The sequence below is a fragment of the Paroedura picta genome, chromosome 9, assembly GCF_049243985.1.
Source record: "Paroedura picta isolate Pp20150507F chromosome 9, Ppicta_v3.0, whole genome shotgun sequence".
NCBI classification, from domain to species: domain Eukaryota; kingdom Metazoa; phylum Chordata; class Lepidosauria; order Squamata; family Gekkonidae; genus Paroedura; species Paroedura picta.
Genome location: NC_135377.1, coordinates 21,245,293 through 21,262,867, shown reverse-complemented (window position 1 = coordinate 21,262,867; position 17,575 = coordinate 21,245,293). Strand labels below are relative to the sequence as shown.

The following is a 17,575-nucleotide window of genomic DNA, read 5'->3' as shown; positions in this document are numbered from 1 at the left end:
TGCGGCCTGATGCGCGGGCGCGGCCTGCGGGCGTGGCCCGATGCGTGGGCGCGGCCCGATGCGTGGGCGCGGCCCGATGCGCGGGGGCGGCCGATGCGTGGGCGTGGCCCGCACGGGCCGCGAGCCGCGCCACGATGCCCTGCTGGTCCCCAACCTCAGAAAGGTTGGGGACCACTGTTGTAAAGTATAATGCCTGGTTGTAAAGATTATTAGTGGTGTATTAACATAATACAACTCTGGAAAATAACATCACAGAATGAAAGAACAGCTGTTTTTTTGTACCCCACATTTTGCTATCTGAAGGAGTCTCAAAGCGGCTTACAATCTCCTTCCCTTCCTCTCCCTATGACAGATGCCCTATGAGGTAGGTGGGGCTGAGAGAGCTCTGAGAGAACTGTGACTGGCCCAAGGCTAGATAGGGTGATATGTTGAGACTTGGGGAGAAGTAAATCTCTGCTCACTATTAAGAAATGTATAAAAGACCTTGATCACTTTGGTTCAGCTATACGAGCTCAGAAAGTGTGCTCCACCCAGTTTTTTTGGCATCTTTTCATCTCTAACCATCCCAGCCTATGTTAAATATTTAACAGTTCCTCATTAGAGCATCTATGCTTGCATGTCTGAACACTGCCCATTCAGCAGTCCTGTATGGGAGATATTGTAATTTGCATTATTCGGATAGGCTTTGCCAATGTCATTCGCAAAAGGCTGACTCATTGTTCTATAAAATATTGGAATGCCCTCATTGTAATTTTTATATCAAGCTTTGGCTTGCCCCTGTTTTAACGACATTATCTTCTACAGTATCAAAACAGAGCATAGTCCTCTATCTGACTATGATGTCTGTAGCCAAAAATCTCTCCATCATATTTTCCTTAAAGAAAGGAATTCTGGGTGTAAGTGATAACTGTGACTGAGCATATATGGATGGACATGTTGGGTTAATGCAGTTGATAAGATCTGTAGATAGCAACAAATTAGTATCTGTACACAGCCCGTGGCGCCGTGGCGCCACGGACTGTATAAAGGAGTAAGGGGTGGTGGGGAGGAGTTAGGGCGGGACCGGTCCGGGATAAAAACTCGGAGGGGTCCAATCAGGAGCCGCGAAGCGGCTCCTGATTGGCCCCTCCAAGTGTCCATCCCGGCCCAAGCAGGCAATGGGGAGCCGCGCAAAGCGCGGCTCCCCATTCCCTGCTTCACTGGCAAGGGAGCACCCGCCAGCCGCGCTATGCGCGGCTGGCGGGTGCTCCCTGCCTGGCGGACTGACGCGGCTGCCGGGGACTCCCGTCCGTTCTTCCGACGGACCTCTCAAAATGGCCGCCGCCCCCGACAGAGCCAGCAGAAAAAAAACCCTGTAGGAGCCTTTCGCAGCTCCAAGCCCGCACGCCCACGAGAGCCAGCAGAAAAGCATTAACCCTGTAGGAGCCTTTCGCAGCTCCAAGCCCGCACGCCCACGAGAGCCAGCAGAAAAGCATTAACCCTGTAGGAGCCTTTTGCAGCTCCAAGCCGAGAGCCAGCAGAAAAAAAACCCTGTAGGAGCCTTTCGCAGCTCCAAGCCGAGAGGCAGCAGAAAAAAAAACCCTGTAGGAGCCTTTCGCAGCTCCAAGCCGAGAGGCAGCAGAAAAAAAAACCCTGTAGGAGCCTTTCGCGGCTCCAAGCCGAGAGGCAGCAGAAAAAAAAACCCTGTAGGAGCCTTTCGCGGCTCCAAGCTGAGAGGCAGCAGAAAGAAAAACCCTGTAGGAGCCTTTCGCAGCTCCAAGCCGAGAGCCAGCAGAAAAAAAAAACCCTGTAGGAGCCTTTCGCAGCTCCAAGCCGAGAGCCAGCAGAAAGAAAAACCCTGTAGGAGCCTTTCGCAGCTCCAAGCCGCCACGCCCACGAGAGCCAGCAGAAAAGCATTAACCCTGTAGGAGCCTTTCGCGGCTCCAAGCCGAGAGGCAGCAGAAAGAAAAACCCTGTAGGAGTCTTTCGCAGCTCCAAGCCGAGAGCCAGCAGAAAAAAAACCCTGTAGGAGCCTTTCGCAGCTCCAAGCCGAGAGGCAGCAGAAAAAAAAACCCTGTAGGAGCCTTTCGCAGCTCCAAGCCGAGAGCCAGCAGAAAAAAAAACCCTGTAGGAGCCTTTCGCGGCTCCAAGCCGAGAGGCAGCAGAAAGAAAAACCCTGTAGGAGTCTTTTGCAGCTCCAAGCCGAGAGCCAGCAGAAAAAAAACCCTGTAGGAGCCTTTCGCAGCTCCAAGCCGAGAGCCAGCAGAAAAAAAAACCCTGTAGGAGCCTTTCGCGGCTCCAAGCCAAGAGGCAGCAGAAAGAAAAACCCTGTAGGAGCCTTTCGCAGCTCCAAGCCGAGAGCCAGCAGAAAAACATTAACCCTGTAGGAGCCTTTCCCAGCTCCAAGCCGCCACGCCCACGAGAGCCAGCAGAAAAGCATTAACCCTGTAGGAGCCTTTCGCAGCTCCAAGCCGAGAGCCAGCAGAAAAAAAAACCCTGTAGGAGCCTTTCGCAGCTCCAAGCCGAGAGCCAGCAGAAATACATTAACCCTGTAGGAGCCTTTCGCAGCTCCAAGCCGAGAGGCAGCAGGAAAAAAAAACCCCTGGAGGAGCCTTTCGCCGCTTCAAGCCGGCGCCCTGGGAGCCCCGGCAGCCGCCCACAGCGCAGCTGCTGGGTGCTCCCTGCCCTCATGGCCCCAGAACACAATGGAGCCGCCGGGAAAGCCGCAGAAGAACAAAAAAATGCAGAGGAGCCGCCACAGCCCAGCGCACCACACCTGGGACTCCCTGGCAAAAACTACGAGACGCCGAGGAGCCGCCGCCGGCCTCCTCTTTCAGGTAGCCTGTCCCTCGCTCTGTCCCTCGCCTGCCGCTCGCTCTGGTCCCCACCTGCTAGCGCCCATTGTCTTCTTCATACAATGGGCTTTTTTACTAGTAGAGATAATAAAAGACTTAACAACGGATATGAGAACTAAGTTTGAGTCCAGTGGCATCTTTTATACCAACATAGTTTCATTCTGGGTATATGAGAACTGAGGGGTTTATGTAGTGAGAGAAGAACCTGATATCTCAAGCCTTGTGGCTTCCATTGTCCTGAGTGCTATAATAATTTTTAATTCAACAATCTTCTATTCATTCATTCATTCATTCATTCATTCATTCATTCATTCATTATCTGATTCATTACCCACCAATCCCAGGCTAGCCGGCTCGTGGTGGGTTACAATAAAAAATCCCCACAATAAAATATAAAAAACCCAACCCTGGCCCGAATCAGTCTCCCAGGTTCCCTGTGGCAAAGGTACATGGATTCTTCTGTGGTCCTTTTTGTGCTGCAGACACCATCAGTGGCCATGTTGGGCTAGGCCCATGTGGATGGGGAAGAGCCAAGCCAATGCCTACAGCATCCCGGAAGGAAGAAGAAATGTTCCAATTGGCTCCACAGCACTTTGTGGTGGTGAGGAGCTGAATGGGGCATTAAAAAATGTTCACATTATGCAATCCCACCTTTGTGAAAGTAATCCCACCCCTCCATTCCTTCACCCCCGGGTACGGTAGAACTTTTCTGCCCTGGCTTCCTCATGTAGAGGCAGAAATCTGGGGCAGACAGGGTCCGCCACCAAAAACTGCCCCCCATAGGAAGCAGCAGGGCAAACAGCCCCGTTGTAAACTCCCAACAGCCCAGTGCAGCCACCACCATGTGGAATAGGTCTAAGTGTTTGCGGTTAGGATTGCATTTTCCCCTCTTTGACAATTGTAATGTCCCCAAATTATGCATGATATTTGCTGTCATTTTTAATCACTATATGTTTTCTTGTGTATCTGATCGAAACACTGCAATCTTAGTCCATAGTTTCTCCTTTGTTTTTGTTGCCCTGCAGAGTGACAAACAAGTAATTAGCATGTGTATGTCACCTAGATTCATGTGGCACTTTTGCACTTCACAACTTCGAAAATGTATTACTGTTCTTGTGGCAAAAGCCATCAGAGCAGAATCCTGATGCTCTTCTTTTTATGCCACTTATGCTCAACATAAGCAGCGTGAAAACTCACAGTTTAGGATATTAACATATACCAGGTTTTGTATGCAAAATGGCCTACCTGCCTACTTCCCTTCAGTATATATATGATATGAGAGCCAGTTTGGTGTAGTGGTTAGGAGTGCAGACTTCTAATCTGGCGAGCCAGGTTCAATTCTGCACTCCCCCACATGCAACCAGCTGGGTGACCTTGGGCTCCCCACGGCACTTATAAAACTGTTCTGACCGGGCAGTGATATCAGGGCTCTCTCAGCCTCACCCACCTCACAGGGTGTCTGTTGTGGGGAGAGGAAAGGGAAGGCGATTGTAAGCTGCTTTAAGCTTCCTTCGGTTAGAGAAAAGCAGCATATAAGAACCAACTCTTCTTATTCTATTGTTATGATTATCATAATTATCTCTGCTATATCAAATAGTGAACTGGGTAACTTGTCCTAACTAAGAAACCCAAGGAACCAGGCTTTCCACTGACAGAACAAAGTTTCTAAACCCTTGGAGAATGTTGCTGCACTCAAGTATATAGGAAAATATAATTTTTATAAATTAAACGAAAGAAAAAGAAAGCCTTCTAAGCAAATTGCCTGTGTGTAGTAGATTAGGAAAAGAACAGGTAGAAGACTTAATCTCGTAGTTCTCTTGTGCTCTAATCATGGTCCAAGCTGGGATCCCGTGCATGTGCAGCTTTTAAAAAATGTTATTTGGCAGCTGATTGTCTAGAACTCCCAACATCAAACATGTTTTGACCCATTTTTTGTAGGTGGCACCTGAAACTGGGCCATGTGCTTGTGTGAGATGAAAGCATTTCTACATACTTAGGGGGATTCCTCAGGAAGCAATGGGTTTGTAAATTCAGTTAAAAATGGTTTGATGGGGACTGAGCCTGTTTCATGAATCATGGAGTGTTGAGTGCAGATGAAGGTTAGCTAAAGGAAGACAACTAGTATTAGTAAAGCCAGGGGTAGTCAAACTGCGGCCCTCCAGATGTCCATGGACTACAATTCCCATGAGCCCCCTGCCAGCAAATGCTGGCAGGGGGCTCTTGGGAATTGTAGTCCATGGACATCTGGAGGGCCGCAGTTTGACTACCCCTGAGTAAAGCAGTAGATACAGTTTAGCAGGAGTTAGGTTCACGTTATTGCGGTTCAAGATTGCTTTAGCTAGTGCCTTTGCTCTTGAAATTTCAAAAACATGTAATGCCAACAATGCATTCCTCAGTTGTTCCCTAGTCTCTGCAGAGATAAATCAGACATGTTTATATTCTCTGACAATACATTGTCAACATATTCCAGATGTATTTATTTAAGGCCTAGGATCAGTTTCCAATTAATTTTTTCAGAGCCAGTTTCCATACAAAGTTTGCAGTGCACAGATAACTTCAGTAATCTCTTAAGAAAAATATTGGCTGCTATCCAGAATCCATTGAAATCGGTGATAGCAGTCTCTTTAATTTTAGATGTTGTGGACTGTACCAATGGATATAATTGCTAATACTGAAGGCTTATTAATTTTTGTGAGCACTGTCTGATGTGTGCAGGCAGTTGGACCAGTTGAGGAAATTTTGTGAGTCAATGACTTGAAGGCATCAACTCCAAATTCTCCATGACCTTTCTTGCATGGTACCATCAAAAATCTGTTTTAAGTCTTCTGAAATAGCTTTCTGTTCCATTTTCCTGCATACCATGTTGTTCATGCATTATTCACGCAGTGGCATTATCCAATTACAGTTGCATACAAGTTATTATGATGGAGACCTATACCTTTGAGAGGTGTGCAAACATGTAGTCCCAAATGAAGTAGTTTGCTTTTTATACGAAGTACATTTTCTTAGTTATGTCTTAGCATCTGAAATATCAGTGATCAAAGCCCATTCATAATACTGTGTGTTTTTTAAATTGATATTCTATAAATGGGACTTGAGTTAAAATGTATTTGTTTTTTTTTTACTTAAGTCTCACATTCAAGTTCAGATTTCTCTAAACCCTCTTGGTCAAAATAACTGAGGTTGCCAAAAAAAATGCAAATAAGCAAACATCAATATTTCATTTTTAAATTTAAGGAATATACTGTGATCTCTTTTGCTTTACCCAGTATGGTTCAAAAAGCCATAAATCAAAATAAATAAATATTTTCCTTATCTTGTTTTTAATTGATGCATCTATTATCCTGTGGTTTGATTATACTTTTCTAAACTTGTATTTTCAATCTGCAATTTCAAACATAATACAAAAGAAGACCTCCCTATAATTACAGTAACGTGTTGATTTTGATTTTTGCAGCGCAGGATCTATGCGAAGTCGAAAAACATGACTGTGAACAAATATGTGTCAATACCCCTGGATCCTATGTCTGTCAGTGTTACGACGGCTATGAACTTGAGGAAAATGGGAAGAAATGTTTCAGTACGTATCTCCCTTCTGTTGCTCTTGTTAAAAAGAAACTGCTCTCATTATAATAACTGCTTTGGGATTTCTTTTTTGAAATTACTTTCATTCATATACTTCCTTCCCAGTCAAGCCATATTGTTCATAACAATGTTCTACAGGGACAGCGCATATCTTCATTAGTACCATAGGGTTACATTAATCAAGTCTTAGGGGAACTTTTCATTCCCTCAAGCAATATAAGGCACATGTTGCGCTGTGTGGATTTCAGCTGGAGTATCTTTTCTAGTCTCTTGTGTACATTTTGGGGCATAATAAATCATGAAAGTTGCCATGCTTGAGATCCATAAATTATCAGCGTAACATATTGCTTGTGGGAATCACAGGCTGTGTTGGATGAAACATTCCAGACAGTAAGCTCTTAGTGTCAGCGGGATTACAAGGGTGTAATTCTGTTTAAGATTGCGCTGTCAGCCTGTTTTAGCAAAAACAAAAGGAGTCCTGTTGTGCCTTAAAGGTTAATAGATGTCTTGAAGGTTAAGCTTTGGTGGTCTAGATTCCCAAAGCTGATGCACAATAAATATTGGGGTGTAAGGGATTGGGGAATTCCATTCCTGCTTGTATCTGATGAAGGGGGCTTTGACTGTTGTAAATCTTGTTGGTATTCAAGGTACTACTGGACTTGAATAATAAGTTAGCCTTCAGGGTGCCACAGAACACTTTAAATGAAAAGTTACAGAGGATACTTGGACATAATTACCAGTGTGGCTGATGCAGAGGAAGGGGACGTTCATGTGTTACTACAAGAGGAAATTCCAGAGCAGGAGAGCTCTGCCCCCGGTAGCGGGGCAGCATTCTTAGCAACATTAACACACTGATAGTTCATTCCGGTTCATGCTTTTCCACACCTAGATAAAGCAGTTTGATAAGCAGAAGAAGGTTGTTCCTAATGTTAATGATCTTTCAGCTGTTTCCAGTATTTGTAGGCTTTTAATTTAACAATTATTCCTACTGACTCAAACTTTGTTCTGCTGCTTCAGTCTTCATATTTCATCAGGAAGGGCTACTCGAGGATTTATGTTTTGTCTTTCTTCTGCTTAGAAAAACCTCGCTAAACTGTATGTAAAAGCATCCTGATTTCATCTTATGTTCAAGTCACATGCCAGTACTTCTTCAGTTGTAAGCAAAACAGCTTCTCACAGCTGTGCATTCTCTTTCTAGTTATCTTTACTTTGACAGTTGGAAACCCATAGACATACTGCTGTTACAATAACAGCTGTTTAATGTTACCACTTTGCATGTGGAATGGATCATTCTGTATTCTAATTAATGCTTTACATGCACTTTTTTCATAGCAGGATGCGCAATAAGTCTTTTTACAAGAGTGCATATGTATGCATTTTCAAAATTCATACACTGTTTTAATTTTATTCACATATTTTCCATAGCTTGAACAAAAACCCTCCCTATATTCTACCAAGATCATCACAATCACAATATACTACTACTGCAAGCCCTTTTCAGTCATTTTTTGGGTACTCCTCCCCTGGGTAGTGAGAGGGTGCTGTATCTGAAATTCTCCCAGCAAGGGAAATCTCTGTTTTACATTAGGGTAACACCACAGTTCTCAACCCTGCTGCCTCCTCGCGGGGGCCGTGGTGGTGGCCACAGCGGTAGCAGCAGCGACCCAAAGGGGATCGTAGAGTTGTGCACGTGCTGGCAACCATGGAAGGCCAAGGCTGCCAGCGGCATGGAGGGGAGGGGAGGGGCGGTGTTGGCGCTCCAGCTAACACCGGCACCCCTCCCCTCTGCACCAGTAGTGGCCTCAGCCTTCCATGATCGCCAGCGCTCATGCAACCCTACGATCCTCTTTGGGTCACTGCTGCCGATGCAACCAGCAATTCTCAACACCTTCACCTTTGGGCTGCTGAGACTGCCGCTGCTGCCACGGCGGCTGTCTTGGCAAGCCCCCTGAAAGGGTGGATTGATCCCCCCCCGGGGGTCTCAACCGCTGGGGTAACAGGTGCCTATGATAGACAATGAAGCAAGGTTTCTAATTGTGCATGGTGACGATAGAAAATATGTGCATTCTCGTAGTCTCAGAAAATGATGGTCACATGTATAGGATAGCACATTTACACAGAATGCAAGGCAAAAGTGCCAGAATTGTAACCACTGAGAAGCAAAGAGATAGGCAGGTGAGCTCAATGGCTCTTCTTCTCTCCGATACCAAATATCTTGTTTTAGAATTTTTCTCTTCGGCCTTGTTTTTGGAAACCATAAGTTACACTGACTGAAGGTAATGTTTTTTCGGACGGTTTACAAATGTGGGTTTGCAACAAGCTGTTCAGATCTTAGTTGCATTCCACTCGAGGTCAACACATTCTATGCCTGGAATAGACAGCGAAGGAAGGGCTCTGAAGGAGTAATTCTCCTGGGTTAGAGTTGCCACCCCTTCTCCCTACCCCACAGTCTGCGATTGATGGAGGATGGAGAACCCAGCAGGGGCCAGTTCGAAGGTGACTGTTTTGCCCTCCCTGACCCAGGTTTCTGTCATGCACACCAGGCCTACTTTCTGTTCTGCAAAATAGGTTTGCAGTGTGGTGGTTTTGTTTTTAATAACCTGGCATTGAACAGCATGAGTGTTGGAAGTGGTTTCTTACCCCTAACTTCCACTCCAGAGTACTGAGTGATGGGACGTGAATTGTGTAGGTTTGTTTTTTTTTCTTCTATGTGTGCTTTTTTGTCTGGTTAGCTCCAATCTTAGTAGATATCTTGGACTGTTATTGCTTTCTAATTGTGTATTTGTTTGGTGGATGAGGTGCTCTTTTCTTGGTGAAGAGTAAGGTTAAGAGCCTCTTGAGCCTCTTGTGGCACAGAGTGGTAATCGGCTGAAAGGTTGTCTGAAAGCTATTCCCATGAGGTTGGGAGTTCGATCCCAGCAGCCGGCTCAAGGTTGACTCAGCCTTCCATCCTTCCGAGGTTGGTAAAATGAGTACCCAGCTTGCTTGCTGGGGGGTAAACGGTAATGACTGGGGAAGGCACTGGCAAACCACCCCGTATTGAGTCTGCCATGAAAACACTAGAGGGCGTCACCCCAAGGGTCAGACATGACTCAGTGCTTGCACAGGGGATACCTTTACCTTTAAGGTTAAGAGATTTGATTCCCCACTCCTCCACATGCAGCCAGCTGGGTGACCTTGGACCCACAACAGCACTGATAAAGCTGTTCTGACCAAGCAGTAATATTAGGACTTATTCAGCCTCACCCACCTCACAGGGTGTCTGTTGTGGGGAGAGGAAAGGGAAGGCGACTCTAAGCTGCTTTGGGACTTCTGGTAAAGTGGCATATAAGAACCAACTCTTCTTCTTAATGAAAAATACCTTAAAATCTGCTGTTATTAGAGGAGACTACTGATATGGGCCTCCAAGGGCTACTCCTATTTATGTTTTTTAATGAGGAAACTGATTATTGCTTTAATAAATATTTTCAGTAACCATTTAATTGAGAAAGAGACACACTGATAAAATTGCCATGTCACATGGGCTAGGATGCTTATTTTTCAAATATCATGTACCTGCTATGGAGGAGGAAGTCCATGAATCAAAATAATGGTGGGTTAAGATCCTATGAAGCAGCACGGCCTTCTTTAGTGAAAGTGGTTTTGCTCCAGTGGAACATATTACTTCTGGAAGTTGTGCTGGAGGAAAATGCTGCCAAGTTAATAGAATCCAACCCTATGTAATGTATGTTTCTCATGCATTGGTACTTATTACAATAAATGGCCATCTCTTAAAATGTACTGCAGTTTGATTGGTGTTAACATTATTAGTTCTCATGAGACAACTGGAAATTTGTGTTTCGGTTTTTTAAAAGGCTTTAATGAACATTTTCAATGGATGTTTCACGCAACACTCAATTTTTGGGACAGGAAGGCATCTGCCAGGAAAGTGGTTATGCAAGTTACATGATGGAAAGTCTAAATTGCCTGGATTTCAACCAACTGCTTCAAGTATAAGCAGAAACTCCCATAATATGAAAGAATACTTGCCATCTGCTTCCCTGACATTTCCACCAAAGTTGCATAGATCAAGGCAAAGTTATGGTTCCGGGCTTGTGGAAGAACACATTAATCCAAACAAATTGCAATTTTTTAAAAAATTAAAAATGATATAATTTAGGCATACAGGAACAAATGAAATAGTCTTCAGCAGTTAGCTCATAATGGCTTGGCTGGAAACAACCGAAAAACTTCTTTCTGGAGTATTTATGTGAAACAGAACACACTGTTCAGGGGCAGAAAGGATAATTTTGGTCTTTTGACTGGTCCAAATGCTCCTCTTTGAAAGTCCTTCGAGATTCTATTAAGCTGAAATTACTCTGTTTGAAGCTGGCATGAGATAGATGAAGCTCAGTCTCACTAACCTAAAAGTCTTGGAGGAATCCAAATAGTTTTGAATGTATTGGAGGTGGTCTTAAGCTAGGTTTACAATGAAAAACAGAGCAGGCATTTGACAGGAGTAAACATCTTGGAAAGTTGACCTTGGACAATGCAGAATATGCAGATTTAAAATGTGTACAGAATATCTTATGCTTCTTTGTACCGGTCTTTACAAAGTTGGTTTGTTATCATGACTTATAAGTATGTATATGTTTATCTGTAGAGAATATAAATCACTGGAATAACTATAACACACTCTTGCCGCTGCCAAAAGAAAAAAGAGTAAAGTAAACAAGTCAGTGTGAATTCTTAAGCTATGTTACTAATCTTTTAATACAGGGTGACGTAAACATAGTATACAGAACGAAATGCATCTTTCCTCTACTCCAAATGCTCCTACTCTGTTGTGTTAACCCAGTCCTCAGCTGGAGAAAGTTGCACAAACCTTTAAGTATTTAAAGAAAACCTTTAAATTTTCTGACCAAGCTGGTCTACTCATCCCACGTCTATTCAATGGGGCTTACTCTCAGGAAAGTATTTTTAGGATTACGGTGTGAGATTTTAACATTGGTAAAGCGGGACACCATTGATCGCACGGGCTTCTTGATTTAAAATTTGGTCTATATGGAGCAACAAAAAGTTTCATAGAACACGTAGAATGCAAAAATAGTATTGTAATATATATATATATATATTAATTTCAACATAAGTACAATTTGCCATGTACCCCCAGATGTCCCTCCAAAAGTGGGACAATCTGGTCACCTTACGACTGTCAAGAAGTTAAATGGCATATGACACCACCTCTAAAGTTGTGCTCTTTGCTTGATCTAAGGCAGTGATTCTCAACCTGGGGGTCGGGATTCCTTTGGGAGTTGAATGACCCTTTCACAGGGGTCGGGGCAGGGCAAGCAGCTTGGCGGGGGGGGGGGTGCCACCCACACAACAGCCTTGCGGGATAGATCAAGATAAAGTGCTTGTCTGGAGCAGTGGAAAAGAGCGAGATTGGCATGGTGGGACAAGAGGCAGAACTGAACTGATGAAAACCCCCAGAAAAAACTTATTTATATACAATCATGAACAATGGATCTTCATGCCATTGGTCAGTTTTGGCTTAATTTCTGTGAAAGAATACTTGCATAATTTTATAGTTGAGGGTCACCACAACATGAGGAACTGTATTACAGGGTTGCAGCATTAGGAAGGTTGAGAACCACTGACCTAAGGGCTCATGCATGAAACTCTCATTCTTATAACTGTTTCCAGTTCCTGCTGTTCAGGTGTGCTTCAGCTTCTGGTTGACTCTCACCAGCTCACACAGCTGGCATGTGCACAGGATATGCATACATATGTGTGGGGATCGGTAGTTCACATTTCTGCTTTCCTGCCTTGACTTCTGAGAGATGTGGAATGTTTCCCATTCACCAGGGGAACACTGAGGAAGTATTTCCACTTTCATTATTTCTAATTACACAGCACCAAATTGTGCTGAACCAGAGGGATAGAAAACCACCATCAAAATATGTGCTAGGGAGGAAATCCATGTTAGGCCAATGAGGTGTCTGGAGAATTCATTTTCAATAAGACAGTAGTAACAGGGTCTACTGTCCTTGTAATGAGGCACAGCAGTTGACTTCAGTTCTAGTAGCTAAACCAGGGGTCCCAACCCTGTTTGAGTCGGCAAGCACCTTTGGAATTCTGACACAGGATGGTGGGTGCAGGCACTGAATGGCTGTCACAAACAAAAAGTCACACAATAAATATCCCTATTCTGTGGCGGCAGTTGCTACCAAAGAATCATAGAATCATAGAGTTGAAAGGGACCTCCTGGGTCATCTAATCCAACACCCTGTATTATGCAGGACACTCACAAGCCTATCACTCATCCATTTTAAAAAATCTGCCCAGCCAATCTGTTCCCCAGTGGTCAATCAGAAGCCTTTCTGGGCAAAACCCACACCTGGCACATCCACTTACTTAAAACACTTGGTGGGCACCATAGCACCTAGGCTAAAGTACTCATTACCTGCCTGCTTCAGCAGCATCTGACTACATTCTTAGGACCTGAAAGTATCGTGTACCTTGAGCATATGTGTTCAGATTGTGAAGGAAATCACAGGACTTGCTTACTTCTTTGCAGCTCCAAAATAGCCCCATAAATGCTGCTTGGGGAGGGGGGACAGGGAGCCACCCCACCCCCCGAACAGCATAACAAGGAGTGGGAGGTCTGAAGTGGGAGGAGGGAATCATGAATATTACCTACTTCTTCCATCAGTGGAAATGTTCCACTGGATCTTACTGAGCTTGCTTAAAAATTACTGTTTCTGTTTCAGTTGTGGATTATTGTGCTTTGAATAACCAAGGCTGTCAACACGATTGTGTCAATACCAAAGGATCCTACTACTGTCGGTGTCACAAAGGTTTCGTCCTGAATCCAGACCAAAAGACGTGCACGAGTAAGTTATCCATATCTATGCTGAATTCTGCTGAAAAGACTTCATGCATAATGAGTGGCAGAGGCATGATGAACAGTATCGTGAGCCAGACTGCAGTGAGAGTTCATGCTTCATAAGCACCACATCCTGGAGCCAATACCTAGGACATTACAGTTAGATCCAGACGAAACTGCCCCCAAAGCGGTATTTCATAAAGATCAGTGAGAGTGGGGAGGCAGAAGATTTCCATCCTGCCAGTGGAAAATTTAGGCTGAATCCCAACCCAAAGCTTGCAAACTATTTCAGGCTGGTACCTTGGAGATCTGCTGCCTTGTCACAGTAGGCAGGCTAGAAATCTACCCATTTATTGCATTTATATTTTGCTTTTCCTCCAAGGTAGCATTGTTCAGGTTTGCTGCATCGGCCATTATGGAGAACTGGGCTTGATTCCCTGCTCCTCCTCCACATGCAGCCGGCTGGGTGACTTTGGGACAGTCACAGATCTCTCAGAGCTTTCTCAGCCTCACAGGGGGTCTGTTGTGGGGAGAGGAAGGGAAAGCAATTGTAAGCTCCTTTGAGACTCTTTCGAGTAGTAACATGGGGTACCAAAAAAACCTCTTATTCTGTGGCAGGAGGGCTCTTGATGCTTTCCTCCGGAGAAGCAACCTTACTTTGGCAAGCATGTGCCTAACATTAGCAAGTTCTACATTAAGGACTTAAGGAGTGAGGCACTTGCACTGATTACGGGCTGATCACCGTCCTTCCCATTTCCAGGACCAGATCACTGTGCTTTACAGAGTCACAACTGTCAGCAAGACTGTGTCAATACAGATGAATCTTACTTCTGCCAGTGCCGGCAAGGATTTACCCTCAGTGCAGATAAAAGAACTTGCAAAAGTATGTTGTCCTAAAGTGTATAGTAAGTTCATCAGCTTTTACTTTTTGCCGTTGCCATCACTACTTTTCTTCTATTATGATGATCCGTGCCCTTTGCTATTACAAGCTGGTTCTAAGGTCAAGAAGCCCAGGTGGTAGTGGGATGTCAATTCACAACCCCCTTATGACGACTCTGTAAGGTTTTCAAGGCGAGAAGTGTTCTGAGATGGTTTGCCATTTCTGCGTAGCAACCCTGGACTTCCTTGGTGGTCTGGTGCCCCATCCAAGTACTAACCAGGGCTCTCCCTCTAAGAGCTGTGTGCATGGGAAACTGCTCACTAACACAGGAAGCCCCACTCAGGCTGATTCTGCACAGAGGGAAAAGGCCCAGAGGGAGCTCATACGGAAGGGGGGCTAAACTAAGGTGATCAGATTTTAACATGGGTAAAGCGGGACACCATTGACCGGGGGGGGAGGTCTTGATTAAAAATTTGGTATACATGGAGCAACAAAAAAGTTTCATAGAACACATAGAATGCAACAATAGTATTGTAATATATATATATTTTAAATTTTCAACATAATTACAATTTGCCAGGTACCCCCAGATGTCCCTCCATAAGTGGGACAATCTGGTCACCTTAGCCGCTAATCCCCACTTCCACAAGACACCAGTGCCGGGCAGGCCTGCCCCGGATCGGGCCTTCATTTGACCTGGCCGAAGGGAGCACAGAAGAATTTGTGTCCCCTTTTTGAAAGCAAAGGCCAGTAGAGCCTATCCAGTGGCAGGCCCGTGTCCTACTCTGGCCCAGAGGGGGCAAAAAATGCCCAGGTCAGGTTATTCGCAATCCCAACTTCCTCTAAAAAAATTTAAAACCCCAACGCCCCCACACACACACACACGTGGAACCTGTCCGCAGCTGCTATGTTTCCCAGGGGGGCATATTTCAGTGGGGAACCAGGTGTGGAATTGGCCTCAGCAGCTGAATCAGCCTAAGCAACACTCTAGAGCCGTGCAGGGTCTTGCACTGCCCATTTACCATTTTAAGTCTACAGCAGTTAGGGTGTGGGAGGGGGAAATAGGGGGAAGATTCTTCTTGGTTTCCAAGATCTGACAAGACTGAACTAGGCTGGACCATCCAGGCCAGGGCCAAAAAATCTTTATTGGCATATAAAGAAGGATGACAGAAGAGGAAAAAAATACATTATAAAGCATTAATTGTTCCAGAATTCTGTTCTGTCTCTCTCTCTCTCTTGCCAAAAAAGACTTACATCCCCATTATAATCTCTGAAATACTCACCACCTCGATGCACCACATAACACCAAGTTTACAGTACTATGTGTATGGAAAGGTTCCTTGGCTGATGCCCTGCATTTCTGGGACTCCTGTCATTTGGCGATCTGCCAGGCCTTACCTTCTTTAAAAAGCATTGCACAACTTTTAAAATGTTAACGTGAAGTTCCACCCCAGCAGAATGACACCCTTCAAAATCAGTTAAAGTCAATGGGATTAGAAGGGTTAGATCTGCTTAGGATCGCTCTGCGGGTGGGGATGGAATGCGACAAGCCAGCCTGGTGTAGTAGTTACGATCCAGTTCGAATCCCGATCCTGCCATGGAAGCCCACTGGGCGATTCTGAGCCCGTCATACACATTCAGCCTATGTTACATCACAGGGTTGTTGTGAGGATACAATGAACAACGTAAACCATTTTGGGGTCCCACTGCAGGCAAAGGCAGGGTATAAACGAAGTAAATAAAATAAATCATAACATGTTATGTTTTTTATAAGAGATGTTATGATTACTAGTTGTGGGGTGCTTTTTACATTTTTTGCTATTAGAAATTAGATCGGTGTACTTTGGAGAATATCATACAAAAAAGCAAAGGATTCCAACATGTTGGAAGCCATACCCTTTGTGCTCCAGAACTGTGGTATAGAGATGGCTTGGTCTAGAAATCTTTCACATCTATGATTACCTAGATTAGAAGGTTGGAAATAACTCTTAATTTTATTGGTGGCTAAAACCAGATTTAAAGGTGGGATTTTAATAGCTCTGTGCACTGGTTTTCATTATTGTTTAATTGCTGTTTTATAAATCATGTGTTTCTTTTTCCCATAGGAATAAATTTTTGTGCGTTGGGAAAACATGATTGTGAACATGAATGTGTTAACACTGAAGACTCCTATATGTGCAGATGTCGAACTGGTTACACCCTGAACCGTGACCGTAAGACGTGTAGAAGTGAGTATTTCAGACCATCTATTGGAGGTGTTTGAATTAAGGACTGGGCTTAGAAAAAAAACAAGCATCCTACAGTTTTTGAAAATATGGGCTTTTGTAATTCCAGTGGTAGTCATGTGTATTGAGATATTCTTGACTTGCATATGTTTACCCAGTGAATAAAATGCTTGTTTCAAACTTCTGAAAAAAGAAATAGTTTACCATTAGGCATATCTGAGATTTCCATCTTTAAACATGTATTCTATAGTACAACAGTTTAGATTGCTGTCACACACATTCAGCATGCTTTAGCAGAGGAAAAGCCAGTTGCAAACAAATGCCAAAGAGCTTTGAAAGGGCACTGACTGGGCATAATCCAGCACGTGTGAAAACAGCCATACAGTAGACTAATGAGAATGGGCATATGCATTTTATTTGCATTGTATCTGGGCCTGTTTATTTTTTGTTTAGGTTTTCCTGCCTACAGCTGTTGATCAGTATTTGCAATGTCACAGACAAAGGTAGAAAGATGGCTTTTCAAAAAATATTTTGGTTTCCTTAGCACTGTCGTGCACTTTAAAAAATCATAGAAATCTATCATAGAAATCTATCAGAAAAAAAATCTGATAGAAAAACCAGAGGCGTGAATCCAGTGTGAACAGAGACAGTGCTTGTGGAAGAGATTGTCCCAATTCGACTCTCCCATTAAAATTTACTACACATACACCCCCTCAGTATTGTACCTCCAGTTGTCACAATACCGTAGTGCAGCTTTGCAATAGGGGAACTGGCAAAAAGTTGCTTCCTTTTATCTGCTGTTAGTGGAAAACATGGTTAGGATCTAATTTGCAGTAATCTGCTTGAATATACTTTAATAATCACTCATGCCTTGACCTTTCAGATGGCGGGTTGCTGTTTCAAGTTTTTTGTCTGTCCCGTTTGTCTGTCCCTTTTACCATTAACAGCTTTTTAATTTGCTCGTTGAAATGTTGAAACAAAAGAAAGGTCCAAAACTGCTGGAAGTCTGCTTTTTATCATTTTTAATGATTTATCAGATTTATCATTATGCGGCTTCAACACAAGCACTGTACAATTTTGTTATCAAACTTAGTATCTTTATTTCTCCTGCAGTTCTGTTTTCAAAGTGGAATAACAATGTGAGGCTGTCCATTATCATTATGTGTAGCAATTATCTTAAGAG

At 44.0% G+C, this 17,575-nt stretch overlaps 1 protein-coding gene across 1 annotated transcript in view; it reads left to right on the top strand.

The window, feature by feature from the left end:
- Positions 1–17,575, top strand: part of MATN2 (matrilin 2) — a 58,072-nt gene that overhangs the window by 12,077 nt on the left and 28,420 nt on the right. Inside the window, exons 5-8 of the mRNA XM_077351831.1 lie at positions 6,292–6,414; positions 13,172–13,294; positions 14,048–14,170; positions 16,273–16,395. Coding sequence (XP_077207946.1) covers positions 6,292–6,414; positions 13,172–13,294; positions 14,048–14,170; positions 16,273–16,395 — 492 coding nt within the window. The remainder of the gene's footprint in view (positions 1–6,291; positions 6,415–13,171; positions 13,295–14,047; positions 14,171–16,272; positions 16,396–17,575) is intronic.